This window comes from Macaca nemestrina, chromosome 12 (genome assembly GCF_043159975.1).
Source record: "Macaca nemestrina isolate mMacNem1 chromosome 12, mMacNem.hap1, whole genome shotgun sequence".
Lineage (NCBI taxonomy): Eukaryota > Metazoa > Chordata > Mammalia > Primates > Cercopithecidae > Macaca > Macaca nemestrina.
This window is the reverse complement of record NC_092136.1, coordinates 68,473,210-68,490,132: the sequence shown is the minus strand read 5'-3', so window position 1 is coordinate 68,490,132 and position 16,923 is coordinate 68,473,210. Positions and strand designations below refer to the sequence as shown.

The 16,923-nt window shown below is 35.4% G+C and overlaps 1 protein-coding gene across 1 annotated transcript; it reads left to right on the top strand.

The window, feature by feature from the left end:
- Positions 1-14,853: 14,853 nt before the first annotated feature.
- Positions 14,854-16,569, top strand: LOC105468597 (olfactory receptor family 52 subfamily N member 4). The gene is made up of 2 exons (XM_011718794.2): positions 14,854-14,916; positions 15,313-16,569. The coding sequence occupies exon 2, from the start codon at positions 15,366-15,368 to the stop codon at positions 16,329-16,331; it is 966 nt and encodes a 321-aa protein (XP_011717096.1). The 5' UTR covers positions 14,854-14,916; positions 15,313-15,365; the 3' UTR covers positions 16,332-16,569.
- The last annotated feature ends 354 nt before the right edge of the window (positions 16,570-16,923 follow it).

Here is a 16,923-nt window from a genome sequence, read left to right as displayed (position 1 = left end):
GCCATCTTGCTCCGCCCCCTCAACATTATTAAATTAGAGTTGGTAAATACTTTGCTCTGAAATTTACTTTGATGTTAAACACTTCAAAAATCAAAATGTTCTGCTTTAAGATGGCTGATTAGAAGCAGTTAGTGTGCACCTCTTTCATAGACAGAAATCAAAATAATAAGCAAATATTCATATTTTGAACAGATTGTCTAAGACAGCACACAAGAATTCATCAAAGAAGTGACAGAAATCATAGAAAGAAAGGAAAATGCAATTACCCTGTTCCTACTTGAGCATTTTGGCTATGGCCCAGTGCTCTTATGAGGACCCAGTTCCCAGAGACCTGCATTTTTTTCCCTGGGGCTCCCATTGCCTCTACTACTGCCATGACCTCCAGGCCTGGGAGGGAATGAGGAGTCCAGACATCTTTGCATGCACCAAGGAAGGACACTGCCACTTCTGAAGGAGGGAGGCATGAGCGAACCATGCAACTTACAGCTGCCTGAGTGGACTGCTCCTGCTAAAGGAGGCCTGCCCTCTCTAGCAGCAGGTCAGCAGTGCAGCTCCCTGCCCCATTGTGAGCATTTTGGCTGTGGCTGGGTGTCCTTCTGAGAGCCCATCCTGGAGAGGCTTGTGTTCTGCCCTGAGGCTCCTGCCATCATTGATACCACCACTGCCACTGGACCAGAAAGCGAGTGAGGAGAACTGGCACCACTTTGTGCACCAAAATGACATATACTGCCACTGCTCTTGTGAGAGGGAGACACATGTCCCTCTCACAGAAGCCTGTCTCCACTTATCCCACTGAGGGATCCTGTCTTCTTCAGTGCCCAGCCTGCAATAGTTACCCTGTTCCCAACTGCTCATTTCGGGTGCAGCCCAGTACCCTTCTGAGGTCTCAATCTGCCCTGGGGCTGCCACAGCCTGAGTGTTCTGCTGCTACTTGAGAGTTTACCTGACCACACCTGAGCATTCTGCTGGTGACCTTGGAACCAGCCTGACCCTACTTACCACAGCCAGCGCCAGAAACCTTGGGACCTGAGGACAAGTCAACTAGTTCAGTTCCAGTCCAGGCCCTCCTATACTTGTGCATGCAATCCAGGGGTCCTTTTAGGGGCCTGAGAATTGCATAGCCTAGTTCATCACTACAGGAGCATGTTGACCTCCCTTGGGGTGTGAGGTCCGGTGGCTCATCCAGGTAACATCACCACATTTGAAACCCCCTTGCCTGTGTGGGAAAGCAGAATCCCTCCACCTCTCTATATGAGGCAGCAGCATTTCTACATTGGAGAACAAACGAGCCATAAAGCTGTCTGCATTGGGTTGAGGGAAGAAGCTCTGCCCTGAAGCCACTCTCACAGAGAAACATGGGACAGTTGTTTTCTGTGACTCTCAGCTGCATTATGATCTAGAGATAGACAACAATGACCGTCTAAACTGAGAGTCACAAGCCCCAAGACATGAGGTGACATGTTCCTGCCTGCCTAGAATGTGGAGATGGTCCAGCCCCATCCCCCAGTGCACAGCACAGACCAGGGCATATTTCACCAGGAGCTTCCCTAGCCACCCAGTCATGTCTGGTGCCTGAACTTGTCATTGTAGAATTTGTGGGCAAGTGGGTAAGCTTAGCAGTTCAACTCTGCCTAACTTTGTCAACTCTCCCCTGCCACTCCACACTGCATCTCTTCCCCTTCCCACTTAATAGGGAACTCAGATCACTTGACATTCCACAGACCATCCCACCTGCTGAAACAATAGAGAACATCTTCTGTAAACAAAAATTGAGCACATACTTATCTGCTTCTCTTGCAACTGGCTCTTACCCATAAGCACCGCATACTGGCCTGTTGAACTGCACAACCCGATCCAAAACCTGACAAATGTGCACAGTCCTAAATAACCAAAGCCAAAGGATGCTGTTCAACATATACTAAAATCACAGTCACACCATCCATGAAGGACAAGTTCCATCCAAATGAAAGTAAATTAAAAAACAAGAAGTGACAGCTTCTCCAGAAAAGAAGGAACCAATGTAAAAACTCATACATTATGAAAAAACAGAGTGTGTGACACCAATAGAGGATCACATTACCTTTCCAACAATGAATCCTAACCAAAATGGAAATTCTGAAATGACAGAAAAATAATTTAAAATAAGGATTGTAAAGAAGCTCAATAAGATTCAAGACAAAGTTTAAAACCAAGACAAATAAATCAGAAAAACAATTTGGGATATGAAAAAACAGGTAGGTGACATTTAAAAAAGTACAGAATTTCTGAAACTAAAAATTTACTGAAGGAATTACAAAATAGAGTTGAAAGCTCTAAATGAGACCGAGCAGAATAGTACATTTCAGAGACTGAAGCCAGGTTTTTAAATTAACCTAGAAGATAGCAAGCAAGCAAGCAAGAAAGAAAGAAAGAAAGAAAGAAAGAGAAAGAGAGAGAGAAAGAGAGAGAAAGAGAGAGAGAAAGAGAGAGAAAGAGAGAGAGAAAGAGAGAGAAAGAGAAAGAAAGAAAGAAAAGAAAGAGAGAAAGAGAGAGGAAGAAAGAGAAAAGAAAAAAGGAAGGAAGGAAAACTTAAAAAATGAACAAAGCCTTTGAGAAACATGGGTTTATGTAAAATGATGAAACTTGTGAGAGATATAGGCATTCCTGAGGGAGAAGATAAATAAATAAAAAGCTTGGAAAACTTATTTGAGGAAATAATTCAGGAAAACTTCTCTAGTCTTGCTAGAGGTGTAGATATCCAGACACAAGAAACTCAGAGAACACCTGAAAAATACTTTGCAAGATGAATATCACCAAGGCATATAGGCGTCAGACTATCTAAAGTCAATATGAAGGAAAAGATCCTAAAAGCAGCAAGAGAGGCACATCAAAATACTTGTAAAAGAAATCTTGTCAGAGTAACAAAGTACTCCTCAACAGAAATCTTACAAGCCAGAAGGGACTGGGGTCCTATTTTTAGTCTTCTTTAACAAAAGTACTACCAGCTAAAAATTTTGTGTTCTGATAATTGAGCTTTGTAAATGGAGGAGAAATAAGTCTTTCCTAGATAAGCAAACACTAAGGAAATGTGTCACCACTGTACTGGCCCTACAAGAAATTCACAAAGGACTTCTAAACAAGAAAATAAAAGAGTGATACTTGCCACAATAAAAAAGAAGTGAAAGTAAAAATCTCATAGATCTTCTAAAGCAACCACAAAAATGGGACTACAAAGCAATTAGGTAACAAAGAACAAAATCTCACATATTAATATTAAGCTTGAACTAAATGCTCCACTTAAAACATATAAATTGAGAAAATGAATTAAAAACAATATTCAACCATGTGCTGCCTATCAAAACCCACCTAATGAGCACAGACATTCACAGGCTCAAAGCAAAAAGGCATAAAGAGATGTTTCACACAAATGCAAAACAAAAGCAAGCAGGAGTAGATAGCTATACTTATATAAGACAGACTTTATATAAACAACAGTGAAATAAGACAAAGAAAGACATTGCGCAATGTTAAAGAGATCAGTTGAAGAAGAAAATGTGACAAAATTCTGAACATATATGCATCCAACATCAGAGCAACCAGATTCATAAAACAAATACTACTGGACCTAAGTAAAGTGGTAGAAACAATACAATAACAGAAGTTATTATACACCAGTGACCACCCTAGACAGAACACTGTGGTAAAAAAATCAACAACAACAAAAAAACTCTGGACTTAAATTGCCCTCTAGACTAAATGCTAAACAGACATTTACACAACATTCTACCCAACAACCATAGAATATACATTCTTTCTGTTGGCACATGAAACATTCTCAAAAATTGCTCAAATGCTTGGCCAGTCTCTATAAACTTTTAAAAACTGAAATAATATCAAGCATCTTCTTAGACCGCAGTGGATTAAACTAAAAATGAATACCAAATGGAGGTCTCAAAAATATACAAATACTTGGAAATTAAACAATCTCTTTCTGAATAATCTTTGGATAAAGAACAAAATCAAGGCAGAAATTTTTTAAACATTGAAACACATGAAATAGAGACACAATATACCAAATCATTTGGGAAATGGCAAAAGCTGTGCTCAGTGGGAAGTCTATAGCATTAAATGCCAACATTAAAAATATAGATGGATTTCACTTTAAAATCCTAACATTATACCTCAAGGAACCAGGCAAACAAGAATAAGTAAAACCAAAAGCTAGCATAAGAAAATAAAGAACAAATATCAGAGAAGAGCTAAGTGAAATCGAGACAGAAAAATACAAAGATAAAGAAAATGGAAAGTTAGTTCTTTGAAAAGATAAACAAAATTGATAGACCACAGCAAGATTAATGAAGGAAAAAGAAAATTGGAACAAACAAAATCAGAAACAATACAAATGACATGACAAATGATGCCACAGAAATATAAAAGATTATTAGAGACTATAATGAACATCTCTGCAGGTACAAACCAGCAAACCTAAAAAAATTGATAAATTTTGGTTAACATACAACCTCCCAAGATTCAACTAAGAAAAAGTAGAAATACTGATCAGACCAATAACAAGTAGTGCAATTGAGTCTTCTAACAAAAAATGCCTAGGACCAGAGGAATTCACAACCACATTCTACCAGACATATAAAGAAGATTTAGTAATAATCATACTGACACTGATTCAAAAAATTGAAGAGGAGGTAATCCTCCTTAACTGATTCTATGATCCCTGTTTCACCCTGATTCCAAAGCCGGGTAAGGACGCAACAAAAAAGAAAATTACAGGCGAATGTTCCTGATGAGAATTGATACAAAAATCTTCACAAAATACTACAAGACAATCCAACAGGACATTAAAAAGGTAATACACCTCAATGAAGTGGGTCTTATTCCAGTCATGCAAAGGTAGTTCAACAAATGCAAAGGTGGTTCAACAAATGCATGCCCATATGCCCCTGAGGCCTAACATATGAGCATAACACAATTAAAAACAAAAGACTGGGCCAGTGGCTCGTGCCTGTAATCCCAGCACTTTGGGAGGCTGAGGCGGGTGGATTACCTGAGGTCAGGAGTTTGAGACCAGCCTGGCCAACATGGCGAAACCCTGTCTCTACTAAAAATACAAAAATTTGCCAGGCATGGTGGTGCATGACTGTAATCCCAGCTGCTAGGGGAGCTGAGAGAGGAGGATTGGAGGATCGCTTGAAACTGGGAGGCAGAGGTTGGAGTGAGCCAAGATTGTGCCACTGCACTCCTGCCTGGGCAACAGAGTGAGACTGGGTCTCAAAAACAAACAAACAAACAAACATTTTAATACATGTGGAAAAAGCTTTTGACAAAATTCATCATCTCTTTATGATAAAAACTGTTAACAAACTAGGCACTGAGGGAACATACTTAAAAAATAGTAAAGGCCATATACATCGAGCCAACAGTCATCATTACTGAATGGGGAAAAGTTGAAATCATTTCTCCCAGCAACTGGAACAAGCCAAAGATGCCCATGTTCACCACTCCTATTCAACATAATATTGGAAGCTCTCTCTAGAGCAGTCAGGGAAAACACATAAATAAAAGGCATCCAAATTTAAAAAGAGAAAGTCAAACTATCTCTATTTGCCGATTATATGATCTTATATATAGAAAACCCTAAAGACTCATCCAAAAGGCTCCTAGACTTGAAAACTGACATCGGTAACATTTGAGGACATAAAATCAAAGTACATAGATCAGTAGCATTGTTATACACCAATACTGATCAAGAAGAGAACAAAACCAAGAACTCAAATTCATTTACAATATCTAGAAAAAAATATACAATATTTAGGAATACATGTAACTATGCTGGTGAAAGATATCTACAAGGAGAACTACAATACACTGATGAAAGTAATTTTAGATGATGCAAACAAATATGGAAAATTATCTCATGCTCAGGAATTGGAAGAATCAATATTGTTATAATGACCATACTACACAAAGCAATCTGCAAAGTCAATGTGATCCCTATCAAATTACCAACATCATTTTTCACAGAATTAGAGTAAACAATTCTAAAATTCACATGGAACCAAAAAAGAGCCAAATAATCAAAGCAATCTTAAGTAAAAAGGAAAAATCTGGAAGCATCACATTATCTGACTTCAACTACAATGCTATGGTAACCAAAACAGCATATTAACCAAAATGCATGGTAACAGCATTTTCTTTTTTATTGTGTCCTTACTCAGCTTTGGTGTAAATAAAGACACATAGATCAGTAAAACAGAATGGAGTATTCAGAAATGAAGCTTCATACTTATGACAAACTGATCTTCGACAAAGTCACTGAAATAAACACTGGGGAAAGGTCACACTATTCAATAAATGGTGCTGAAAAATTGGATAACTGTATGTAGAGAATGAGCCTGAACCTCTATCTCTCACTATATGCCAAAACTAATTTAAGATGGGTTCAAGATTTAATCATAAGATCTAAAACTATAAATATCCTGGAAGAAAACCTAGGAAAAATTCTTCTGGATATTTAGACAAAGAATTTATGAGTAAGTTGTTGAAAGGAAATGCAATGAAAACAAAAATAGATGAATGAGACATTGCTTCTGCAAAACAAATGAAACAATCAACAGAGTAAGCTGACAACATACAGAATGGGAGAAAATATTTGCAAAGTATGCGTCTAACAAAGAAGTAATGTTCATCATCTACAAGGAACTCAAGCAACTCAACAAGAACAAACCACCATTCAAAAGTGGGCAAAGGACACAGACATTTTTCAAAAGAAAATATACAGGTGGCCAACAAACATATGAAAAGGTACTGAATACTGCTTATCACCAGAGAAATGCAAATTAAAACCACAATGAAATATTATCTTACATCAGTCAGAATATCTGTGATTAAAATGTGTATAAACACCAGATTTTGTCATGGAGAGAACTTATATACTGTTAGTGGGGATGTAAATTAGTAAACCTTTATGGAAAACAGTATGGAGATTTTTCAAAGAGATAAAATTAGAACCACCATTTGAACCATTAGAACCACCAGCAATTCCACTACTCTGTATTTACCATAAGGGAAATGAATCATTATGTAAAAAAGATATCTCTATTTGTATAATTATCTCAGCACTATTCACAATAGCAAAGATAGGGAATCAAACTAAATGTCCATCAATGGATGACTGGATAAAGAAAATATGAGATAGGCTGGGCACAGTGGCTCATGCCTATAATGCCAGCACTTTGGGAGGCCGAGATGGGAGGATCACTTGAAACCAGGAGTTGGAGACCAGCCTGGCCAACATAGTGAAATCTGTCTCTAGTAAAAATACCAAAAAAAAAAAAAAAAAAAAAAAAAAAAAGGGGCGTGGTGGTGCAAACCTGTAGTCCCAGCTACCAGGGATGTTGAGTTCATGGTAAGAGAGAGGGTTGGAAATACATTGGTCATAGTTTACAAAATTAGTTCCAGCTATTTGGAATTCCAAGGGGAAGGAATTGCTTGTGACCAGAAGTTCAAGGCCAACCAGGCTTTGCAGCCTATTTTTCACTAAAAAAAAAAAAAAAAAAGGGATAAAATAAAACAAAAATGTAGTTATGTAGGAGGAATAAGTTCAAGAAATTTATTGTACAGCATCATATCTATAGGTAACAGAAATGTAATGTATTCTTGGACAATAAGGGAGATTCAAATATTCTCACCATAACATACATGTTAGCTTGATTTAGCCTTTCCACAATGTGTGTATATATATACATATAGTTTCAAAACATCGTGTTGTACATGACAAACATCTACAATTTATACAATTAAAAAAGGAATGCAAAAAGTGAGTAAGCCTAACCAAAGAGGCATTTCTTGTGACTATATACTGAGCCTACACCCCAGTTGTAGACAATATTTATTCTTCTCAATCACGTGTAAAACATTAAACCAATCCAGATCTTATTCTTGTTAATCAGATCACTCAATACCATCAAGCAGCTCTGTAAAGAAAAATAAGGGAAAATAGTACAAGTAACTACTGTCACAATGCATTAAAACCAATAATGTAAAATTTTAAAATCCAGTGTACTTACTATGGTAGCATAGTTAAATGTCAATTAGACAACAAGATCTTATCAACTTGGCATGTAACTATTGTCATGAATAAATGGGGACCCTAATACACAATAAAAATTTATTTTGAGGAAAATATCAGGTAAGAAATGTCATAGAAATATCATACCCATGTTCACTTATCATAGTATTTCTTTCGAAAGGATCTACATATATAAGATCAAGCTATGTTACATGAATTACACACATCTAACATGAACTTTTAATCAGCTATAGCAATTCTGTTTTGAAATGGACTAGTTTTATAATGTTAAATTAAAATTGTAACATTTATGTTACAATACAACATGATAATTTTTGTTAAAACATATCTAGTTAATGCATAGCAATACATATATATGATTTTAATTAAGGTAAATCTATACCACAACTTCATTTTAAGTGTTAGAACTATGGGTACTTTTTAATTTCCTTATAAACACCTTTATATTTTTTCAAGTTACTCAGCATATGTTATTATTTTTATCTTCATAAAATGGATATAAATTGTAATCAGTTATTTTTAGCAGTAATAAATTTTTAATTATTGTATCATAATGATGATTATTTCAAGGTTTGTATATTCCTCTAATTTTTCCTAATTTAATGTATAAGTGTAGTAAGTTTAAACTTTTGATTACATTTTAGAACACCCAAATATTCATAATTCATTTGTCTCACCTGAAAAAGTAAAAATTTTATTAAAAAAATAAACTTTTTGAACCTGGGGCCATATTTGCATAGTTCCCAGTCTGCTTTGGAAAGCAGAAAGTTCTAAATAAATGTTTTTTAAAAAAATTTATTATTATTGTTATACTTTAAGTTCTAGGGTACATGTGCATAACGTGCAGGTTTGTTACATATGTATACTAAATAAATGTTAATTAAAAGAAGTAAAATGATACATTAATACAAAAAAATTTAGAAAATGGATCAGTTTATGAATGAACGAAACATTCTCTACTTCTATGCTTTTGATACCTTTCCCACAGGGCAGTGGAAAAGAAGAAAACATTAATCTGCAGTAAATATTAAATCCTAGTCTTTATTAAAAGAACTTGTGTTCACTTTCATTCTCTCCCTGACTCATATATACACTCTAACACACAAACACACACATATGGGATTATTTGCTTATATATGTATTATTATTTGGACACTAAGAATGGAAAGTTCTTGTTCTTTCTCCTCTTCCCATAGAGGTTAACTTGATTCTCACACCAGCATCTGTGTCTCTGATATTCTTAAACATCCCATTGGGACACATAAGACATATTTCTCGTTAAGGCTCAGTTCAATATTTCAGACATAAAGGAATTTATAGGCTCATGGCTGTGGACATATATTCATTCTAGGACTGTGATTTTTTTTGACTAAGATTCTTAACACCTGGAGTAGATTGTTTACAGATCACTGTTCTGCTATCCAGAAACAAAGGTACTGAAAATATACAAAAGAGGGGATAGTGACAAAATTTATTTTCTGTAGGCAGCAAGATAAAGTGAAGAGAGGCTTTGAGTATATCTCAGCTGTTTATCATTTTTCCAGCTAAGTCATTGATTCCAATCACATAGTTGGAAGGAAAAAGTGTTGTGTGAGGTTGAGTTCTTTTGGAAAACGTTTATTTTCCCAAGTCAAGCATTAAAATTCAGTGTGAATTATGGTGATTATGATTACCTGTGTATTTCTCTATTTAAATGGGAATCCTTTTTCACTAGTGGTGGAAGTCAAGTGTGGATTACCCCCATAACAAGGAGAAATGAGAGACTAGCTAGAGAATACTTACCTATTACTCTTGCTTCTTACCTGCTGTCCTTTACTTCCCCCAAATCATAGTCTAATTTTCCTTGGTTGTTTCCTGGAAAGACTGAGATAGGACTTTTGTTTCATCTGTTTGCAGTAGCAAAATCTAATCTACATGGAACAAGCAACACTCATATGAGAAGGTGGGTCTACTAGATTGGAGATGGTTGAACAACAACAACAAAAAACAAATTTATTGCTTACAGAGTTTAAAAATTAGGTTAAATAGAAGATGACATGTATCAACATTACTTTTCCAATGACTCTTTCCACACCCCAGCATAGTGAAGTCAAATTTCTTTGCAGAAGAAATTGAACTTTGATGTGTAGAAACTGTTTTAAATTTGTTTTAGAAAGGAAACTGCGTATGTTTGTAGTTATTAATAATACTTAGATAGTTATGTAGTTCTTGGAGAGCTCTGCAAATGTGCTGAAGATGGGAACTAAATTGTTGTGTAAGCATAAAGCCAGTTTTAGTGGCTAAAGTCATACCTAAAACAACAAAATATAGGAAATATTAATAAAATATTTATCTAGTATTTAGATGAAAGTGTGCATGTAATCTCAGAAGAAAATACATTCTATTTTCGGTTTAGGAGATATTTATGCTTCCCCTAATTTCTCTATCTAGTTCTAACACATGGATACTTATTTCACATGCAGTGGAACCATGAACACATACTTGGATATGTGCAGGTTCAATATAGATCTACAAGTATATTTTCTCCACCCAGGTAATTGTTCCTTCTGCACATAATTCAATGTGCAGACATTAAAAATAGCATTTTTCATTACTTGAAATAGCCACTTTAACTCAAAGAGAAGCTGCAAAAGTGCATCCTGAGCTGCTATTTACAAAGCAATGTATAACCCAAAACAAGTATTGAGCATCACATTTAATATACTGTTCCATATATTAACGTGAGATGGAGACAAGAATCATGACCCTATTGAATAGCTTGTAATAAATTTTTATAAATTATTGAAAAAGTAGTTTTATAAATGGATTGTTGCCACTGTCATTAATGTCAGTTATTTTGCTTAATAATATATTGTAAAACATCTGAAAAATGAGGTATGTGTAAGAAATCTGAAAAGTATAATGGTGACTACAAATATAAAATATAAATTCATAGTTTATAAATTCTGTCTGAAAGGTAGAAACTTGTAATTTTGATGGTCAAAGAAAAACATTTCATGTATTGAAAAAGCTATCTTTTATGATGTTTCACAAAATAATAATTAACACACTTCTTAAAATTCCAAAGCTAAAATTTCAATTTTTGAACCATCCACTTACCTTAATTAGAAAATTAAAAATTAGTTTATAAGCTGCTATGTAATGTAAGTGTAACTTTGGGAAGTCCTCATATTGACGTTGTCCTTCCATATCAAAAAGTGAGAATGCGAATTTAAGTGTTTTTCATTGTTTGTATTATAGAAAAACCTTATAAACCTGGAAAAAAATAATTTAGTACAATTACCTTTAATTATACAATGCTAAGTGTTTTATCTTCTCAAAGTGATCTTGACTTGAGTGTTTTAGCTTTGAATTCATTTTCCTAGTATTAGTATATCCTCTCCAAGTATGAGGTATACTGTTTATCTAAAAATGTTATGTTTGTATATATTTTAAATGTTTGTGTATAATTTTCATTCTGATGAAATCTTATACTGCATATATAATTTTAAAAATTAATTGGAATTATTTCAACTTGATGGGAAATTTAAATTGTTTTTATATCCAAAACCAATGTTTGTTCTGCCTTTGTCTTCTTATTTTTTTCTTTCCACTTTGTATTCTGTTTCTCTGCTTTATGAGAGAGATGCCTTATTTTGTTTATCTTTTCTGGTAATCTTAAGTAAAACTTTCTCTTTTTTTTCTTCTAGTGCTTTCTTTTATGCATTCCAAGTAATATTAGGTTGGTGCAAAAGTAATTGTGGCTTTGTCATTACTTTTAATGGTAAAAACTACAATTATGTTTGCACCAATCTAATAATACTTAGATTATAATTTAATAATTCTCAAAATAAAGTGTGACAGGTGATTAATTCACTTCTTCACTTATTTGTTTATTTATTTATTTTAAAATTAACATTTTTGAATATCTAATATGAGAGATTTGATTTGCTCAGCTCTGAGGATGTTTTACCAGACACTGTGCTTACATCAGTGATTTCACTGAATTTTGGAGAATTTCTAAATATAAGTTGATTTTCAGAATATCATGAGGGAAATATAATTAAAGAAAATAATTATTTGAACAAATCAATTTATTACCTGTAATCATGGCTGTTGGTAGCTACATTATCTTAAAATAATTTAAAGGATGGGTCACTATCACGTCCAAAGGACATTTGAGACCTCCTAAATGATGGTTTTGCTTGCAGAGTGTGTAGGGATTAGCTATACTTGAGAGGAGTGGGCAAAGGGAGCACCAAGGAGATAGAGGTTTGCCTATCACAAAGCTGAGAGTGTCAGTGCGATATGAGTAGGAAATAGCAAACAGCAAGAGAAGAGAATGCTGTTCCTACCACTTTGACCTGTCAGAATTCTAATCATGCTCCAGGTCTGAGAGCATCTGTCTTCTTCTCTAGGAGCATCTCCTGAGTCTCAGTTAGACACACAGGTGCTCCTATGACACCCAGTATAACTCTAACGTTCTGTAATGACTCGAGGACACATCCTTGAGGAGCATGCCTATTAACAAGTTTAACCTATGTTTTTCTACTATTTTCAAAACAAGTTGCCTTTTGATAAATCTGATCTGTCCTTTTGATCATACCCAATAAGGCAGAATTTTCAAGTGACTGTATTTCCTATCAGACAATAATCTTAAAATAGTTTAGTTTATTAATGGAGGGCAGGATGAATACCTCCTCTAATGGGGCACAAAAGAGAGTTCATTTGATGGCACTCGTGATTCCTACGGTGTTAATTTTTGTAAGTATTGCCAAAATGGCTGGCAGCCTCAGAAGAAAATACAAATTATGGGTATTGAGCACTTAAAATGTGGTAGCATGTTTTAACATACTAAGTCCTTTAATCCTCTTGGCAGTTAAATATTTGTTATTATAAATTCTGACATACATATGCAATTTTACAATTAATACAATTACATGTTGATTGATTTTTACAACCTGAATCTTGTATATCTCACAACCAAATCAAGAGAACATGACCAGCAACTCACAAGACCCTTCTACCACACACTGCCTTTCAGTTATCACTCTCTCTCACTTTATAAAAAGAATAATTTTATCCATTTTTGTATTTCATTTAAAGAACACAAGGTGTTACATATGATTTTAAGTATTTCTTAAAAAATTAACACATATTGTGAGATTCGTCTGTATTATGCATATAGTCATAGATTGTTTATTCTTATTGTTATGTAGTATTTCATTGTGGGAATGTACAAAAATTTATTTACCCATTTGATGTTGGTGAACATTTAGTTTTTTTCCGGGTTTAGGCTATACTACAAATCATGTTTCAATAAGCATTCTAATTGATGTATTCTAGTAAACATATATATATATAGTTTTATTGGAAATGGCAATGAGGGTTGTGTGTATGTTTATCATTATGAGACATCCAATAAACAGCTGTTCTAATTTACATATCTACCAGCAGTAAACGAGAGTTCCAGTTGTTCTGCATCTTTGCCAATGCTTGGTATTTTTAGTTCTTTTCATTTTAGCTGTCCAGTTTGGTATGTCACTAGACACCAAAAAAAGGTGCTTTGTCATGAGAGATACAATTTTTACTTTTTTTTCTGATTAATATAAAAGTTTCTACTTATTTACATGTTCATTGGCACTTTTATTTCTCTTTTGAAGTGTATGTTTCTTCCTGCAACTTTTTCTTACTGATATTGTTGAAGTACTTTCTATATTTTGTGTATGTATGCATTTGGATATCTTCTAGTTTGTGTTGACTAGATACATAAAGAACAAAAAAGATATCTTGAAAACTGAAAATACTGAATCAAAACTTCATTGACTTTTTTAATTTTAAATTTTTGTGGGCACATAGTAGGTGTATATATTCATGAGTGTATGAGGTATTTTGATAGAAGCATACAATGTGTAATAATCCCATTAAAGGCCCGGGCACAGTGGCTCACGCCTGTAATCCCAGCACTTTGGGAGGTTGATGCGGTTGGATTACCTGAGGTCAGGAGTTCGAGACCAACCTGACCAATGTGATGAAACCCCGTCTATGATAAAATACAAAAATTAGCCAGGCATGGTGGTGTGTGTCTGTAGTCCCAGCTACTCGGGAGAATGAGACAGGAGAATTGCTTGAACCTGGGAGGTGGAGGTTGCAACCGAGATTGTGCCACTGCACTCCAGCCTGGGTGACAGCAAGACTCTGCCTCAAAAAAAAAAAAAAAAAAAAAAAAAAAAAAAAAAAAATCCCATTAAAGTAAATAGGGGTATCCATCGTCTCAAACATTTATCCTTTGTGTTACAGACAACCCAATTATACTGTTTTAGTTTTTTTTTTTTTTTTTAATTTTTTTTATTTTGAGACAGAGTCTTGCTCTGTCGCCCAGGCTGGAATGCAGTGGCGCTATCTCGGCTCACTGCAAGCTCCGCCTCCCAGGTTCACGCCATTGTCCTGCCTCAGCCTCCCGAGTAGCTGGGACTACAAGCACCTGCCACCACGCCCGGCTAATTTTTTGTATTTTCGGTAGAGACGGGGTTTCACCATGTTAGCCAGGATGGTCTCGATCTCCTGACCTCGTGATTAACCCACCTCAGCCTCCCAAAGTGCTGGGATTACAGGCGTGAGCCACCACTCCTGGCCCTCTTTTAGTCATTTTAAAATATACAATTAAATTATTATTGACTATAGACACCCAATAAATTTACTAATTTTTGAGACTCCAAACTTCATTGAGTAATAACTTAATTAAAATTTCCAAATTCTTTGAACAGTGCCTGAGTACCTAAGAATAAATATCAGTCATTCATTAAGAATAAAAATTAAAAAGTCAGCATCTCATCTCTTGGATCATCAGTGAGGTAATCAAATGACTCTTCTTTAAAATAACGTCTATATTGAGATGAGTATAGTTATACTTAAGTAAGATATTCTAATAAAAATATCAGAATTATACTTGATTATAAATTTGAAAAGTCAGAATTATACTTGATTATAAATCTATGAGATTGGGAATATGTCTTTTTATAAAAGAATTAATGTTTGATTTGCATCTGTGTTGAAAACTTAGACTGCTCAATAAGAATTTTTTACTGAATCAATAAATTAATCAATAAAACTAAACAGACAAACAAAATTATTCCTCAGAAATTTTGTTGTTGGACCATTAAAATGCATTATGGAATTTTTGAAAGTTGGGGGGAGAGGGAGACAGTAAACATAACCTATATTTTCTCTTGTCTTTTTCCTAACTCTAGGAAAACCCAAATAGCTCAAATTTTGAGCTATTTCATAACCTACCAGACTTATCATGCTAACACTGAATAAAACAGACCTAATACCAGCTTCATTTATTCTGAATGGAGTCCCAGGACTGGAAGACACACAACTCTGGATTTCCTTCCCATTCTGCTCTATGTATGTTGTGGCTATGATAGGGAATTGTGGACTCCTCTTCCTCATTCGCTATGAGGATGCCCTGCACAAACCCATGTACTACTTCTTGGCCATGCTTTCCTTTACTGACCTTGTTATGTGCTCTAGTACAATCCCTAAAGCCCTCTGCATCTTCTGGTTTCATCTCAAGGACATTGGATTTGATGAATGCCTTGTCCAGATGTTCTTCATCCACACCTTCACAGGGATGGAGTCTGGGGTGCTTATGCTTATGGCCCTGGATCGCTATGTGGCCATCTGCTATCCCTTACGCTATTCAACTATCCTCGCAAATCCTGTCATTGCGAAGGTTGGGCTTGCTACCTTTCTGAGAGGGGTACTACTCATTATTCCCTTTACTTTCCTCACCAAGCGCTTGCCCTACTGCAGAGGCAATATACTTCCCCATACCTACTGTGACCACATGTCTGTAGCCAAATTGTCCTGTGGTAATGTCAAGGTCAATGCCATCTATGGTCTGATGGTTGCCCTTCTGATTGGGGGCTTTGACATACTGTGTATCACAGTCTCTTATACCATGATTCTCCGGGTGGTGATCAGCCTCTCCTCAGCAGATGCTCGGCAGAAGGCCTTTAATACCTGCACTGCCCACATTTGTGCCATTGTTTTCTCCTATACTCCAGCTTTCTTCTCCTTCTTTTCCCACCGCTTTGGAGAACACACAATCCCCCCTTCTTGCCACATCATTGTAGCTAATATTTATCTGCTCCTACCACCCACTATGAACCCCATTGTCTATGGGGTGAAAACCAAACAGATACGAGACTGTGTCATAAGGATCCTTTCAGGTTCTAAGGATGCCAAATCTTATAGCATGTGAATGAACACTTGCCAGGAGTGAGAAGAGAAGGAAAGAATTACTTCTATTTGCCTCATGCAGGAGCTGATAAAATCTTTCTGGAAGTACTGTATTGATCATAAAACGGAGTGCATTCTCAGTAAGTACCTTGGGAATCTCAACATCACTGGAAGGCCCACCAACATTTCTGTATATTTTATACCTTCTCAGTCATGTGAAGGACCAGTTTAATAATTAAACCATATTTTATTTGACATAACCTGATGAGTCCATTTTTTATGAAAAGAAAAATCTAAGTAGAAGGAGATGATGTGAGTCCTCTTTTCAATGATCACGGTTTTCAGATTAATAGGCAGTTATTACTTTTGTCTGGAAAACATGTGCTATATATTTCTCATAACTACCAAAAACCCATTTCTTCAATGACATTTTCCTGAAGGAGAAACTAGAGTGTATCCCATAAAGTCATTACTATAATGAGTTTTAAGTCTCTAAGCATCTAACTAAATTAATATTAGGCTACTGAATAGGTCACATAATTATTTCACAACAGAATAATTGGATATTTCATTTTCTTTAAAGGGGCTTTAAAAAAAGCAGAGTCTGGAAAGAG

Coding starts and splice junctions, on each gene's coding strand:
- LOC105468597 (XM_011718794.2), top strand. CDS start 15,366: ATGCTAACACTGAATAAAACAGACCTAATACCAGCTTCATTTATTCTG.